This window comes from Micropterus dolomieu, linkage group LG08, assembly GCF_021292245.1.
Source record: "Micropterus dolomieu isolate WLL.071019.BEF.003 ecotype Adirondacks linkage group LG08, ASM2129224v1, whole genome shotgun sequence".
NCBI classification, from domain to species: domain Eukaryota; kingdom Metazoa; phylum Chordata; class Actinopteri; order Centrarchiformes; family Centrarchidae; genus Micropterus; species Micropterus dolomieu.
The window spans coordinates 18,050,784-18,067,389 of NC_060157.1; the positions used below are offsets into that span (position 1 = coordinate 18,050,784).

The following is a 16,606-nucleotide window of genomic DNA, read 5'->3' on the forward strand; positions in this document are numbered from 1 at the left end:
AGTCCAATCTACAGTTATTCCAACAGGCTATATCAGACTAACCTTTCAATTTATATACTTTTTAAAATACTGTTTTTGTCTAATAATAACTGGTTACTTACTTTCCATAATTTCAATCCTTATCCCGATAAATCCTTTCCTGTCCTTTTCCGTAGTTGAAGTTGGTGCATGTTGTTGCAATAGTTGGACTTTGGATCATGACATTAAAATTATGCTTTGGCGTCAACACACGATGTGCTTCAACATTAAGTCCCCTTGATCGTTTGAACTGATATGGTGAGGAAAAGGTCTTAATGGGACATTTGTGAGAGATAGGACACTGATGTAAATGCTTCAAAGAGTACCTTATTTGTTCTGCAAACCTTTTAAAATAGAACAAACATAGAGCCATAACAAAGTACATTTGTGCTACAACAATGCCAATAAATATAATAGAAATACCAAACTGAAAACGATGTGAAAACAAGGGATAGAAGAATTATTCAGGTTCTTTATGTACAGTAAGTGAAGTAGCAATACTACTGTGTAAAATATTAATTTACCTTTAAAAGTCTTGCTTTGAAAAAGTACAAGTGTTATGAGGAAACTGTACTAGAAGTATCAAAGGTAAAGTTACTCATTATGCAGACAGATTGACCTGTGTCCAAAAAGCAAAGGAAATGCTAACCGCAGTCTATTGCAGGTAATAGGCCTAAACTTACTATGGATAAATACCTCATACAGCACCACTTCAAAAATCCCAAACATGTTACTTCAGGGGAAATGTTAAGAAAGGAAATGCGGAAATAATTTTAAAACTAGTGTTTTAAGTGTGTACCACTTCACCAAGAGATGTGCATCCCTATATTCATTCTACATTATTATTATTATTTTTGTTGTTATGTCTGAAAGGTATATATTGTTTCTATCCTTAACTTTTCCTTCTTCTATACTCATTATGTTAGTCTGTCTACATTTACTAGGGTTTAGGTCAGAGCTGTGATATTGTTTTAGTGTTTTCCTTACTTGCTGTTCCTCTCCCGGCCTTGAATAAACAATGAATGAACATTCAAGGCCTCTGTTGCCCAAAACATAGAAATCTAGACTGTGTAAATGATTATGCATCCCTTTGCTCTGGGCTAGACGCCCCGAAGCTGCCCTAGGCAGCAGGTCTCTGGACCAGCTGATTTTCTATTGTAGTACTTCTCTGTCATTCTCTTTTTATTGATAAATTCTTCAGAGACAATGGTTGGTTGTTACTCAATTATTTGCTTAATCCCTCACCAGCAATATACAAATTTCCATGACACATTATACTCTTAATTTACTGCATTTTGAAAACATTTTCTGCACCAATTTATGGTGTAAATGTCTTTATTTATATTAAGAGAAACAGAAAATTCAGGTGACAGGCAGGTGACATTTAAAAATATAAAAATATAATGCATCTTTTTTTTTAGCTTCAGTTACTTTTTTTGGACATTGCACATTTGTTTCTTCCATATTTAAATTGCATTGCATATTTTGCAAGCATTTTCATTTGTTATTTAAAGTTTATTCTTGCTGTTTTTCACTTTAAAAAATTAATGGAGGCAAAATCAGCCATTTTCAAAAGTGGTGGGGAAATTTCCCCAGCATCCCCAGTTTAAATGACACTTGAAATTAAATAATAATATAATAATCTTTATTTATAGAGCACTTTTCAACAACCATGATGCATGTGCACATCCCAACGTACATGGACATTATACCATTTCATTGGCCTGTCTGGTATTTTTAGTATGTACTTCACCAACCTTTGGATATGAATAACATAAATATGATAATGACTCTCAACTATTATAGCGATGATTGACAGCCACCTGTAGCGCTCTCCAGGCTTCCGCCCCTCTGTGTAGCCCCGCCCCGCCCCCACCCGACCCCTCCTCGTGCGGTTTTCTTTATATCAGAGTGTAGGAGCAGGCTAGCGCCGTCGTTTAAATGCAGCCAGGCTAGCCAGCTACATCCACGACATTTTTAAGAAGATGCCCCGTGTTTTAACTTTTTAAGCCATTTTCCCTCCAGCGCTTTTAAGCCTGAGGACACTGTTATGGTTTCGGAGAATGGAAACAGACGACGTGTCGGTTAGAGAGCAACTTTTCCACAACCGTGTCCGGGAGACTATAGTAAGTAACGTTAACCATCAACGCTGGGCTAATGGATCCGTCGGTTAATATGCATAATGAGCGTTGCTTCTAACAATACAACCAGCCACCTGATCAGTACAAGAAACTCACGGCTTTTGACTAATTAAGTGTTTGTGTCGCATTACTTAGCGATTGTTCGCCTCTCAAATTGAAGTTGTCAAAGTCTCATATTTCAGCGTTAAACAACAGTAACGTTATCCGTTACGTTTAACGTGTTAAACGGCTGTTCTGGCAGCTGAACTACTGCACAGGCGTTAAAATTGTTGCACGGATGCAGCTGGTCATTAGGTAACGTTGACCAAGTGGTGTGGCACAGGAACATGAAGGAGCTTACACAGCATCTGGGGCTTTTTTATTGAGTTTGTAGCGACCTGGAACTCTTCTCAAATCCTCCTTTTATCTGTTCGCTAAGGTTTGGCTCACCCTGCTACATAGTTTTAGTTTAACTATACTTTTAATAGTGCATTTTGGTTGTGCCGTTCTTCCACATTGACTTAACTCTGTTTTGTTTAACACCAATAGCCTGTTAAACTTCAGACTTGCCAGAAAGATCAGTTCAGTTTAACCTTTAACCCTAAAAAGTACAAACAGATCTAATAGCTAGTTCATTTCCTGAGATTGGAGGTATTGCTGATAACTGTAGAACCTAAGGGACAATGTCAAACTACATCTTTTCTGCTGCATATTTTAGGATCAGTGGTTGACTTCTCAGTTTGTCCTGGTTTGCTCAAATGTTAATAAGAAAAAAACCTAAGTCTGTAAGAGAAGATGAGCAACCCTCTGTAGCTGTAGATCAGGCCAGGAAACGGATGTATGTTCGTGGATGAATGAATAATTAATAAATTTATAATCCCCTAGGGAGACTGAGTCAGTGCAACAGCAGAGAAGAAATAATATGCTAGAAGAAATTAACTTACTAGTGAAGCCAAAATATGTTTTTCAGAGTGGACATTTTACATGGAACCGCAAGAGTAACTAATGACATCAGGGATGACTGCATGCTGTAATTAGATGGCCCCATTTCAGGGCTCTGATATTGTATCGGACACTGAGCCATCAGCATTAGCAGTTACACCTGTGCTTTTCCTGCTTTGACAAGTTTCAGCAATTCTCACATGGAAAAAATGTCTATTGCTTTTCATTTGTGAAAACATCCAAAGCTGAATCATCCAAGGCAATTTTAGGGTATTTTTAAACTGACTTGGCTCGACAACCCACACATTAGGTATGACAGTACAGGTGGAGCGGATTACATCCTCTAGACATATTTCGTGTACTTAATCATAGAATTAACTTTTCATGATGCAACTAATGACATGCCCACATTTATTCTAATGCCCTTGTTTTGTCATTATCCCTTTCACCTAAAGACCTAATGCTATTAGTCGACACCCCCTTCTTAAGCCACTGGCTGGCCTGGAGTCTCCAGCTTACCATCTCTTCTCAGTGCAACCTCTCAGGCTGGTCAGCTGCCCCTGCATCCTTGATTATACATGGCTATAGGCCTAGCTTATCATTGATCAAATCATTTTGAGTAATAGAATATGTGGCAGCAGTGTAGACACTGTCATAGTATTCCACATAGCAAAGCACCCATCTGATAAAGACACAACACATTGAAAGATGAGATAGATACTCTAGATTGAGATAAAGCAAAGAAAGCATTGCAGAGTAAGAGAAGCATAAGCTGTGTGTTGAGTGTTACATTTTTTTACTTGATTTTCCAATGCAGAATGCCAAAATGTGTTTATGGTCATTTCTGCAGAACACATTAAGAAGTAGAAAATATTTAGGTTAATACAGATGCAGTGCAAAAAATTTAAGAGGCTAAAATTAAGCATTTTATACACTCAACGAAAGGTTCTTAGATACGCCAAAAACATGTATGCAAATCAGGTGCTTTAAACAGTAATTCTTTCTAAACGATGAATAAATGAACTGATCATACCTTTTTAATTGGAAGAGACAACACCAAGTAAACCTGTAGCTCAAAATCCATACATTGTTCAGATGTGGCCCACCTAGTGTTCTTTGAATAGACAAGCAAAATAATCAGTTGATTGCAGCCAAATGTCTGTCTTCACCTGAGCTGATGCAGCCTTGTAAATCCGCTTTAGATGAGAGCATCTGGCAAGTGTGACAAGGTGGATGTAAAGTGTGTGTGTGAATGGTACAGCCAGGAGTGCATACCCATAGCCCGCACCCTGAGCCCAGAGGGATCAATGATCAGCAGCATAAAAGATCACGATGAGTAGAGAAATGAGACACCCAGCATCAGCATTAACATATGCTATGTAATCTATAAAAGACATTAAGACTGATTAGAACATTTGATAGTCCACTAAATTTGTGAACAACTTTCTGTAGGAGTTTTGAGAGGCAGAGAGACATTAATGCATTGTAATGCGTTTAATCAAATTAGTCTATTACTTTATTTTTAAAGGAAATGCTGTTTAATGGCTTTGTTGAAGGAAAAAATGTCCTACTGCAATTTTTAAACAGCAGTAGGGCTGAAACGATTCATCCATTAATTCGATTACTATTAAGCATTGACGCAAATTCTTTGCACTGATGCTTGGCACGGACATTTATTACTGCCACACTTCACGCTTACACTGTGTGAACATGACGTGATTATGATGGCGCGGTTTGCAAAGTGGAGAGAAAGAGAAAATAGCGAGCAATGAAGAAGAGTGTCCAAAGTATGGGATTATTTCAAGCTAATGGAAAACAACTGTGTAATGTTACAGTCTATGCACCGTAAGAGCGAACTTATGTGGCCTAACACAATAGCACGACGTTATCTGATCAGAAAACACCCGGTCTATCAAGTCCACGGAACGGACCACAGACAAGGTAACAGCAACTTTAGCATTTAACTGAAATCATGATTGATTGATGAGTTGAAGGCTATCAAAAGTAAGCCGCAATCCTCAACTGTAAATGTAAACACGTGCGTTTGTTTTTGTTCCGACTGGTTGGGCCGTGGGTTAGGGTTGTAACGTCACAGTCAAGAGTTAATTTACACAGCTGATCCCGTTACCTGAGGGGAGGGGGCGCCGCCGCCGCCAAGCAAAAGTACTTCTTAAACGATGCCTCGATGAATCTGTGAAATAATCTGTAGAAGCTTCGAGTACTAAAATCACCGTTAGCTGCAGCCCTAAACAGCAAGAACTGCAATATTTGTTGATTTGCGAAATGTGTCAAAATACCATTTTTAAATTAAATATTGTCTTGTTGCAGAGATGTCCTGGCCTACACATCATATTCTACAGACATAAATTGCCTTTGTTTGGGACAGATCGCGTAACAGTCTCACCAATAATCATCATATAATGTTTTTCAGTAAAAATGACACCAGTGGTGTAAAAATGATCATGCCCACTGATATCTCCAATCATATTGCAAAATAAGTTAAAATAACTGCACTTAGATACTTTGTTCAGCCCTACTGTTATCATTCATTTTCTGTTCTCATTGACATTATTACCTCACTCATTTTCACTTGTTCCTTCCCAGAAATCTCACATCACTTAACCATCAAATATTGCAGGACACCTTTCAAGTAAAATAATCAAAATGTGTGACCCAACACGTTGTAGCTGCCCACCAGCTTTTTGGATTAGCATGGCTTTGCCTGTGCAACATTTTTAAAGTTATTTCTGGCTGTTGAATAAATCTTGAAAAGGTCTTGCCTAATCCTTCCTCCTACTTGTAAACAGTGGGTAGTCATGCTTGGCCTAAATGTGTTTAGCTGGACAAGAGGCTAGTGGCCCCTGAAATAGCGCACTCTGCGGTGGTCCACTTGACATTTTGTAAGGGTGTGCTGCGCCGTTGCCAACCTCCCGCTCTATTTGAATTATTACAGGAACTACCAGGTGAGGCAACTTGTGAAAACATTAGAGCTTCATTGTTTTTTTGCATGAATTGGCACAAAGATGTTTAGGTTACTCTGTGAATTTTTAAATGCTCTGGGTGAACTCTTCGTGCTCAACACATGCTGTATTACTTTAAACTGTCTTCTCATTGGCCTGCTATGAGCTGCCAGCTCTCAATGTTGCCGATCAGCACTTGTCCCTACATACTTTGACTGAAGGGTGTTATTCTGCCCCTCCACCTATTTCTCACCCAATTCCCTTCCTTTGTTCTCTGCTTTTCCTTTTTGTTGGATTAACTAACAACCCCCATGCCAAATTAGACTGAATTATTGACCAATTTTGTGGACTGAGCTGATTAGTTGTTATATTCAGTCCATTGTTGGACTGCTGCTAGTATGCAACCAATGGGCATCCAACTTGCACAATAAAACACTGTATTTTTCAACAGTTTGAAATAGTTTTCTAGCCATATGTGACAATGTAATGCCTAATGCAGTTACATTAGGTAGGTGTTAGAGCATGACTACAAGATGTTTGACTTTTTTGCTTTGTTACTGTAAAAACAAGTTGGGGCTTGAGATATGATAAAGCAGAAACACTAGTTTCGGTCTGTCGACAGCTGAATTTGTCTTTTGGTGCTTGTTAACACTGATGTGCACAGATGACACACAACTGCTCGTATGTTCTGTTATTTTTCTTTTACTAGATTGTTTTCATTCAAAAGTGGGTCACCATCTTGCATCTCCTGGAAAGAGGGGTGTATGCCCATTCCCCAACCCCATTTGTTATTGTACCATGTGTCCATATGTCCCAGTGCGTCATTTTAAAATGCCATTTTGTTAGGAATATAGAAACACAGTAAATGCACACTGTCTCACTATGAATAGTTTTGTCGTTGCCTTCTACTATTCTGGGATATATTATTGTTCACAGTACATGCATCGGACTATATGACTGTAACATAGCTTTCATGGAAACCTGAAAGAATGAATTTCAAGGAACTTATTATGCTCATGTTAGCATCCTTTTTAAGAAACTGGTTTGGCACCTGTTAGCATGTTGTCACATTTCTGTCGTTCTCCAGATAGTCCCTCTTTTTGTGTTGCTGGTGTTAACCTCAGAGACAAACTTCTACATCCTGCTTCCTCTGAGCTGCCATGTGGAAATGTTTGGATCAGTGCTTGTGATCTGGCAACGTCATATCATTCATCTGTCAGTCCAACACTTTGGTGCGCTGTATCTCCATTGTTGAATGGATTGACACTTATTACAGACACTTTTAGTACGCAGCAGCTGAATCCTGATGACGTTAGGGACCCTGTGATTATTTTTTTTAGTCAACACCACCAGCAGGGCAGATTTTCCACTTGACCTAGATTTAGGTTCATGATTGGATACTTCTAAAACAATGACAAATTGCTGGGGGGTTTTTTTTGTCCAGTATTGGTAATAAAATAGTAAAATTGTCTCTAATATTTATCTCTGGAATAGCTTTGTTTTCTCGTGAGAAATAAGCATTTTACTGCCTTAGTGGGTAGGATGCATGTTGGATAGTTAGGGGATTGTTTGCTAAGAAAGGCACCTGTGTCAGACTTAAACGCTAACATGGTTAGTTTTAATTTCCACCTATTCATAGTACCTAATATGCTGTGGCAGAGAGGAGTGTATGCACCCTCTATGACGTAGCTCTCATTCTTGAACCACAAGTTTAGCATTGTATACAGTTGTGTTTGGTATGCATCTGTCCGCTTGCTTGCTATAACTTTTTTTTTTTTTTTTTTGTCCTGACATGCGCATGCAGTTGTCATATTTGAGTGTGTCTGAGCAAAGCAAGTCTTGAGCAATGACTAGGTGTTTGCAGATTGTCCACTCTGCAGCATGGAGTAGACAGGGTTTGAGTTCATCTGAAGGATGTGGAGATACATTTTTGTTATGTGGTTCTTTGTATTTAAGTTTCATTATAGCAACTGTTCTGATGTTTTGTGTAACGGTCATACACACAATTTACTTCAGTCATTGCTGTAAAATGTTAAGAGCTTTGCCAGACAACAGATTGCTCAACATAGGTTTAGCCTAAATTTGTTGGCAGATCCAGTAAAATGTCTGACAATGATCTTTACAGGCAGTATGGGGGCAGTATCTGTCACACTGGTATTAACCCTTCTTTATTTTACTCCCCCTAATCCTTCCTAGTTTATCACTGTCACCCATTTCACTCCATTGTTGGAATAAAGTGGTAATCTTCAGACTCCATCTGTCTCTCTTGGCGCCTTGGCAAAATGATGAATGATTTTTGGCTGTTTGCATTTGTAGCAATACATAGCCTGTTTTTGTTTTCTTGCTGCACAGAACAAAACAGAATATTCTATGAGGAACAAATATGTTGCAGCTGCGACTGTATGCTTGCTCTCCCCTCTTCTCCCTATGCCTTCTGTCACTTCCGGATGTTTTTGATATCTGTACTGCACACCCACCCCCACTTTTAAAGCCTATCACATGTTTTGCTCATCAGTAGTACTGGACAGAACAGGACAGTTTGTTTTACAAGGCTGCACTTTCTCGATAAAATGAATAAAATTCCTGTCCGTCTCTTTTGCAGATCTGTGTACTCCTGTTTACATGCCTTTACATGGTGTCCTACCTCATACTTACTCACTTCAAGAAGACGGCAGAGTTTGTCACAGGTGAGTTTATTAAAAAAAAAAAAAAAAAAAAAGTCACGCTCTCCTGGATGTAAATATGAGCAACGCATAAAGAGATTTTCATCAAAGGCTTATGGAGAATTGCCGGGAGGAGAATTGATGATGTTGACAAGCATACTGATTACATTAGTGTTTTGGAATTTTTGTTCCTCCACAGAATATGCAGACCCCACTTTTCAAACAAGCACAAGTGTTTTGTTTGGACAATACACGTTCTTACGTTACATGATTACGCATTGCCAGGATTGCAAATTTCAACCCAAGGCTCGTGACCTTAGCTGGAGCAGTCCAGAGGTGCAGAAGGCTTGTTATGTAACCACTTTTTCATGCACCATCCCTGTGGGTCAGGGTGGTGGTGAGGGAAGGTGAAGAATGTTGTTAGAAGATAAACATAGGTGTACTTTTGAGCCGTAGCTTAAGGCCCTTCTATCTGGACGAAAACATCTCAAATGAGATCTGTCTTTCAACAAGCATTGACTTTTAGTTTTGACAGAAACATCTGTTTTTAGTCAACAAAGTATTGACATTTAACAACTTCATAGCTGACAAACTACCATTTTAGAAAAGTGCAACATACTTCATGCACTTGGATCTACAATATGTTCTGTTATTAAAACAAAAGAAATTGGCTGAAGCAAATGCATCCAATAACTTGCTTCTATTGAAAGCAGATGTAGGATGTCCAACTATCCAGGCCCCTCTGCGCTTCTGTGGCTGGGCTAGGTTGGAACCTGGGGGATAGCCAGGTTTTGGTTTTTGTTTTTTGTGTTTTATTTGCCCTTTTTCTTTTTAGCTTGCTTCAGGTTGGTGGGTCTGCTATGCATTAGCCCACTGTTGAAGATGTTGTTTTATCACCAACCGCAGAACAGTTGTGCCCTGTAGCTAAATAACGATTGTGCAATACCTATCAGAGTTGTTTTTGACAGCAAGGAACCACGAACTGGTTTTCACTCCTTAGGCTTATTAAACAGCTGTGCCACAAATTGCACAGAATGAAGCAGTTTCATGTACTGTGGTTTAGCGTGTTGCATGATTCTTAGCAGGATTTTTTTGAATGTTCCAGTTTTTACTAGTCTTGGTCTTGCTTGAACAGAATGTTCCTAACATGCTCGTCCCTAACTCGCTCCCCACTTTGAGGCCAGTGAGACGTTTTTCATCCTGGTGTGGACTGATTTTCTATTACAGCTTATACCTATTTATCTAATGTGTATACAGTACATACACAAACAGTCCCAGACAGCTTTTACCTAACATTTCAGCACCTTATCTGACTACAATCAGATTGGCCTGTGTTTAAGCCTTTCTCCGTTCTAAAGTTATAGAAAAGAAGTTGGTTATGTTTGTGGCAACTTACCCTTGTTAAGATAAGATTAGATACTAAAAACAAATAGAAGTCTGAATCACTTATGTAATAGATTTAATCCTTCTTGTTTCTCTACTGTTTCAGATGATATTGAGGATGCCACCGTCAACAAAATTGCGTAAGTGAAAAACTCTAATGATTAACTGACCACAGCAATCTGTACTCACTCACTTGGATTAGTGTCAGTGTGAATGATTTAGCAGATACCTTTGTAACTGTGACGTGTAGTGGCAAGAGGCCATTTGGCTGTAGATTTATTGCGCCTGTGTGTTCATGTGGTCGTTGGCCGGGACGGGGGCACATCTGTGTCACTCTGCCCTTTGTCCCTACACGCTGTCACTGTATTAACCTTATCCCAGGGCAATCCAGCCTTTTCACCTAGGCTGTGCTGTTGGGCTGAGACACACAGTGCACAAACACACATGCAACCTCACTCGCAGTCTTTCTCCTTCTCCCAGGCTGTGGTTGTGTACATTCACTCTGTCCGTTGCAGTGTGTGCTGTGCTCCTTCTCCCCATCTCCATTCTGTCCAATGAAGTGCTGCTCACCTTCCCACAGAGCTACTACATGCAGTGGCTCAATGGATCTCTTATCCACGGTACATCTTGTTTTTGTTAGTCGACAACACCGAACAGTTGGTAATTGTAGAAACCTGTCAAACAGAGGGCATTTCTGTTTTAAACTGGATCAACCACCAAAATCAATACACTACAGGCATGTGTGCAAACAGATTATTATTATGGGAAGAGTGGCTGTGACCTAGCTGTGTGCATTATATGGTTAAAAGATCTCGGTCAAGCCCTCCAGCTCCAATTGAATACGTGTGTGTGGGGGGGGGGGTGTTTGGTTTTTTTTCACTTGAGCAACTAATATGTAAAGTGTGTATAGTCATGAATCCCAATGGTAAACCATGCCTGTAGTGTTTTTGTTTGGTATTATTGGGTTTTTTAATGATCTGTTTTTCACTTAAAAAAAAAACAAAACAAAAAAAAAAAGCTTTTTAATTGAGAACATGTGACTTGGTTGCCAGTCTTGTCAGTCTAAACTGCTTGGCAGAACTATATCTCACAGTGGTTGACAGTGGTACTGCCAACATGGTTGACTGCAGGTTTAACCCGAATGAATGATGGCACTGAGAACTAACATCTGGAACATCTCTCTTCCTCTCGTGTCAGGCTTGTGGAACCTAGTCTTCCTTTTCTCCAATTTGTCCCTGGTCTTCCTCATGCCCTTTGCCTACTTCTTCACGGAGTCTGAGGGATTTGCAGGGTCCAAAAAGGTACAGGTTTTGGCATTCCCTCACAAATAACACCTCTGGCCTCCAAAACCATTTAAAGACTTTGATCTAAATTGACAGCATGCGTGTGCGCACCCCGTTGATCAGAGTATCTGTTGTTTGTGTAGGGGGTTATGGCCAGAGTGTATGAAGCTGTTGTGCTGCTATTGCTGCTGGCTCTGCTTGTGCTGGGCATGGTGTGGGTGGCATCAGCACTCCTACATGACAACATAGCCAGGAAGAGCCTCTACGGTGAGTCATATGCATTATATCTGAAGATCCCCCAGTGACAACTGGTTTTACAGCTTTTTAATACAGTTGCTTCTACTCTGCTCCTCTGAATTTCAGACCTGTGGGAGTATTACCTTCCCTACCTGTACTCGGGCATCTCTCTGGTGGGAGTGTTGCTGCTTTTGTGTAAGTATATCTCAATCACAAATATTTTTAGTGCTAAAACACTGTGGCATATGACACTTGCATATCACCATCTGTGTCTTTTCTCTTCAGTGTGCACTCCTTTTGGTTTGTCCCGAATGTTCAGTGTAACTGGCAGCCTGTTGGTCAAACCACGAGTGAGTCACAGACACACCGACTAAAGTAAAACACTTTACATAGAGTAGCCTTCACATTAACAGTTGTCATATGGCTGTGAAATGTAGTTTCCGAATTGATTGACGTCTCTTATCCCCCTCAGCTGTTGGAAGATGTAGAAGATACTTTGAGCTGCACCACATTTGAAGAAGACTCGCTCTCCAGGAAACTGAACTGTGAGTGCGTCACCATGAGCACACTCCTTTGCCTCTTTTTTTTTTTTCGATTATTCAATTTAAAGCTGACTTGACTTTTTCTGTATCATGTGTTTTTTGAAGATGGCAGTACGTCATGCTGGGTCAAGCTGAAAATGGAGGTGATGAAAAAGGAGTACCAAACAGTCCAGAGCAAGCGCATCGCCCTAGGTAAGATTAACTGAACAAGCTGCTCTCTGCTGGGCTTCTTGCAAATTAATGACATTGTACACTCCTTTTTTTTAATGTTTCTCTTTTTTTTTTTCTTTTTTTTTTCTTTTTTTTTTTTTCTTCTTGCTTTCCTTGCAGAAATGCGTAGGAAAGCGTCCCCATGGCAGCGGAACTTGGGCTATCCACTGGCCATGCTTGTGCTCCTCGCACTGACTGTACATGCTTATTTATTCATATATTCTCACAGGCTGCTTTAACTCATTTATGGACACAGATGGTGGTTTTAAATGGTTTTAGAATTACTGTTCATGTCTCTTCAGGTGGTGTGTGTACTCATGGTCTGTTTCAATGTGTTGGAGTTGCTTCTGGATGAGACGGCTATGCCCAGAGGAATGGAGGTGAGGATTTAGCCAGAAGGAACTTGTGAATATTTCATGCTTGGTGGGCAGCAGCCAGTCATCTGACTGTATACTGACAATTGTGGGTGTTTTTTTTTTTTATTTATTTATTTTTTTGTGTGTGTTTAAGGACCCTCACCTGGGAATGGCCTCCTTCTCCATGTTCGGCTCACTGGGCGCTGCTGTTCAAGTAGTCCTTATCCTGTATCCTCTTATCCCATTCACCTATGAGTGTGCGCACACAGTTAACTCGCCATGTCCATTTGGCTCTGACTCAGCCACTTACAGACTGTCTGTGGTATTTGTCCAGTGTGTGAGTGTTGACTCATGCTGTTAAATTCATATGCTAAAAAAAAGGTGATAATTTACTTTAAAGTTCTGTAAGTATCGTCTTTCCACTGTTGTCCTTAAAATAAATCTCAGCTATCTGATGGTATCCTCAGTGGTGGGTTTCTATAGCTCTCCTCTCTTCACTGGCCTCCTGCCTCGTGCACAGGACACCAACCTCACACAGGTGTCTGACAGCTGACCTTTACATGCACCGTGTCTGACAGTGATACCGGAAGCTAGTGATGTTCTGTGTGTACACCTTATAGTAACATAAATTTCTGTTTATTTCAGATAATTGCAAACTGCGTTTCACTGCTCATCCTGAGCTCAGCACTGCCGGTGTTTTCACGCACACTTGGTAAGGACATATGACGATGAAACATTCTTCCTGAAAATCCAGCAGCATTTAGCAAAAACTACTGCCGTTACCCAGTTCCACACTACACATTAATGCTTAGCAGGTTTTGATAATGTTCACAGTGGAAAGTTTAAATAAATAATAATAATCAGGATGTATAACAAAGAATGTTTGATCTTTGAGTAGACTGTCTTGCACTATTGTCCTGCAATGCACAAATGAAAATAAGCTACTTGCAGCTGCAAAAAATAAAACAGAAATTGTGTCTGGTAAGAGACTTCTAAGAAGATCATGGAAAACATAACAACATGGTATTAAATCTGTGGGAAAAGTCGTCTCTTTTTAAATTTACATAGATTTCTTGTATAGTATACTTTGACAATTGGTATGTAACAAATATTGTGGAAAAGTAGTATGTAGTCAGTATTTTACTTCCAGTTTTAGTAATGCCCACAAGAGGGCGTTTGCTTGCCACAAATACCGTAGCTGCAGGTGAGGCCAGACTTGAGTTCATTCAATTTCTTTTGCTTCTGTTCCATTGTGTTAGGGATCACCCGCTTCGATCTACTGGGAGACTTTGGTCGCTATAACTGGCTTGGGAACTTCTACATTGTCTTCCTGTACAACATGCTGTTTGCTGGTCTCACTTCTGCCTCGCTGATCAAGACAGTCACCTGGGCAGTACAGAGAGAGCTTATCCGTGCCTTTGGTTAGTCTACTTTCATGTTTTTATGAAGCAACTTGAAAGTACTATGTCTGCATATACTCTTGTATCACATGTGGTTGTGTTTTGCTGCAATTCATTGCACTTGGGTAGCTGTGTCATAAGTTTTCCCACCTTTGGCCCCATTTCCCTATGGGCTGGTCTCTCTTCCTCAGATAGAAAGAATACAATTCTTTCAGGAAAGTGTAAAAGGGACAAGAGGAGAGTCAGGTTTCCTTGGGGACCTTGAGGCACACCGCCCTAGACCCCTCACAGCACACACACCCTCTACCCCTCCATCCAACACAAATAAACGCTCAGAGCATGGACACGCCAAACACACACGCAATCCCCTTCCTCACTGTACCGATAGCATCTCTGCACCATGGCAGCTCTCCTGCATTTTCCTATTGCCTCCCAACTCACTTTTGTTCTGTGATTAATAGACTTTATTTTCCCCAAAATCACTATTTTTCTTAGCTTTACAAGTTTAGTGCTCCACCTTGTGATTGTGTGTGATGTTATAATTTATGTTTTTTTTCTCTTTTCAGGTCTCCATAGACTGCCTTTAACTGTGTCGCGCTCTACCGTCCCTTTCAGACTCCTCTTGGCCAGTGGACTTTCGAAAATCCAGTGACTTTTTCTTGCCTTTCCTAACCTTTAGAAACTGAGCCAATTCAAATGTTGCACCTATTGGACTAAAGACATTTGCAATTCAGTCCCTTTGCCGGTGGGTACATGGGTTGGGTGACCAGTCTGTTTGCTGCGCAGTGGGAGCTCTGCTTGTGTTTACTGACCAATATATCAGGGTTCAATTTTGACTGCAAGGACAAGTGTTAGTACAAGCTGTTAGCTGAGTCATGGTTACAACTGGAACAAGGGCAAAACGGATTTAAGCCATGTTAGCAACCCTGCCATAGTGGACAGTAACCCCCCCCAAACCTGGTGCCTGACAAAAAGAGGATCATGTGGATTACCGTTGCTCTGACACATGTGAAAGTCAGCAGAATTATTTTGAAATATTACATTGTAACTGTGACATAATTTCCTCTTCCTGCTCTAGGTCAACTGAGTGCTCTCTTTCTCCTTGGTTTCCCCACGCTTTCCCTTCTTAGGTTGTACCACTATTTTAAGATTGGGAATCTTACTTCCATGTGTTTGGTGGCCCAGGCTGCACCAGTGTTATGTTAATGAGAGGAAGTTATTATTGGGAGCAAATGGGACATGGAGTACCTTGACTATCTAAGGATCCGCAGGTTACTCAGGGAATCTGAGACTGAGGTAATAGTCTCAGTGTTGGAGCTCTTTTACAACCCCAGTTTACTAGTAGAACATTAAGTAAGAACATTATCTGTGGCGATTTACCAAGAACAAGGAATATTTATTTATTTTTTTTCTCTTGTACGTGACCGTAAGCTAACAGTCTGACTACTCCTATTGATTTACAAAAATACACTAAAAAGAAAGCTTTACACTGTCTTATGCAAGACTTTTGAATGCCAATGTGACACTCACTTGGAACTTCTGCCTTTGACCAATCAAACTGTGAATTAAGAATTTGTGTGGCGAAGTGCAATATTGTATAAATAAAAGTACACTTTTTTAAAAATTTTACCAAAAGTAATTTGTAAATTTTCTGTTAATTTTCTGTGAAGTATTCCCCCCCCCCCCCCCAAAAAAATCATCTTTGACATTAAGTGAATGCTTAGAGTAGTTTCAGAATGTTTTTATAAGAAGCAAATGCAATATTTTCCAATGTCAGTTTTTGTATTTTGATAACCTAGATTCAATTACGTTCATCAGCTGTGTGATATAATCCTCAATGTGTTGGTGACAGTTTGCCTTCTCTGCTGTATCAGCAGATTATTAGTTGTTGGTTTGACCAGCAGGGGACAGTATCTCTCAAACCAGACACCAGCCACTGTGTTGCGTGTGAATCTGTCTGTCTTTTTGGTATTATATATGGAGCACTCTTGAGGTTTACTCATCTCACTTTATATGGGAATTTTCACTTGTCTTTTTGGGAACATAACATTTATAATATTTATGGGCAGTTTGGGATCTATATTTCACACGTTGACTGAGGATTTTGACAGTTAACAATGATGAATGTGAGACAAAAAAACATTGAGTTCTCAAAGATGACAAATATTGTTTACTTTTGAAATGCTTGAATGTTTCAGATTTTTCTGAACTGAATTTTAACCATTGTTTTATGAGCAGTAAGCAATAAAAATCGCTCATGGGTTTTTAACTTGTGTCATTTTGGGTGAGTTGACTTATACTGTAAACTGTTTGATGCTCTTACATTTCATAAAATGTATCTACATTGTGACTGATCTGTGGTGTGGGGGTGTGTGTGACTAGTGAGGGCGCCTGTCCCGACATCCCTCCACCCTTTTGTTGCACTTCTTTAATCAGCAGCAGAAGAAAGCTGTATTTTGGCCTGTCTGTCAGCAGTGTTCAGCCACGACGCC

The 16,606-nt window shown here is 39.9% G+C and overlaps 1 protein-coding gene across 2 annotated transcripts; it reads left to right on the forward strand.

Annotated features, from left to right (window-relative positions):
* The first annotated feature begins 1,938 nt into the window (after window positions 1–1,938).
* On the forward strand, window positions 1,939–16,383 carry lmbr1l (limb development membrane protein 1-like). Of its 2 annotated transcripts, XM_046057263.1 has the most exons (17): window positions 1,939–2,144; window positions 8,643–8,727; window positions 10,193–10,226; window positions 10,567–10,706; window positions 11,284–11,387; window positions 11,513–11,636; window positions 11,733–11,801; window positions 11,892–11,956; window positions 12,079–12,151; window positions 12,254–12,340; window positions 12,479–12,555; window positions 12,661–12,738; window positions 12,869–12,942; window positions 13,162–13,252; window positions 13,360–13,426; window positions 13,974–14,135; window positions 14,681–16,383. In XM_046057263.1, exons 1-17 carry the CDS (start codon window positions 2,082–2,084, stop codon window positions 14,764–14,766), a joined length of 1,479 nt encoding a protein of 492 aa, XP_045913219.1. In that variant the 5' UTR covers window positions 1,939–2,081; the 3' UTR covers window positions 14,767–16,383. The 2 variants fall into 2 exon arrangements, with proteins under 2 accessions (XP_045913219.1, XP_045913220.1); XM_046057264.1 differs by lacking the exon at window positions 1,939–2,144 and having other exon boundaries at window positions 10,602–10,706.
* The last annotated feature ends 223 nt before the right edge of the window (window positions 16,384–16,606 follow it).

Bases quoted from the DNA above. Each gene is read 5' to 3' on its own strand.
- lmbr1l (XM_046057263.1), top strand. From the start codon at position 2,082: ATGGAAACAGACGACGTGTCGGTTAGAGAGCAACTTTTCCACAACCGT. The intron at 12,943-13,161 runs GTATCCTCTTAT...AATAAATCTCAG, and splicing joins GTTCAAGTAGTCCTTATCCT to CTATCTGATGGTATCCTCAG. The intron at 14,136-14,680 runs GTTAGTCTACTT...TTCTCTTTTCAG, and splicing joins AGAGCTTATCCGTGCCTTTG to GTCTCCATAGACTGCCTTTA.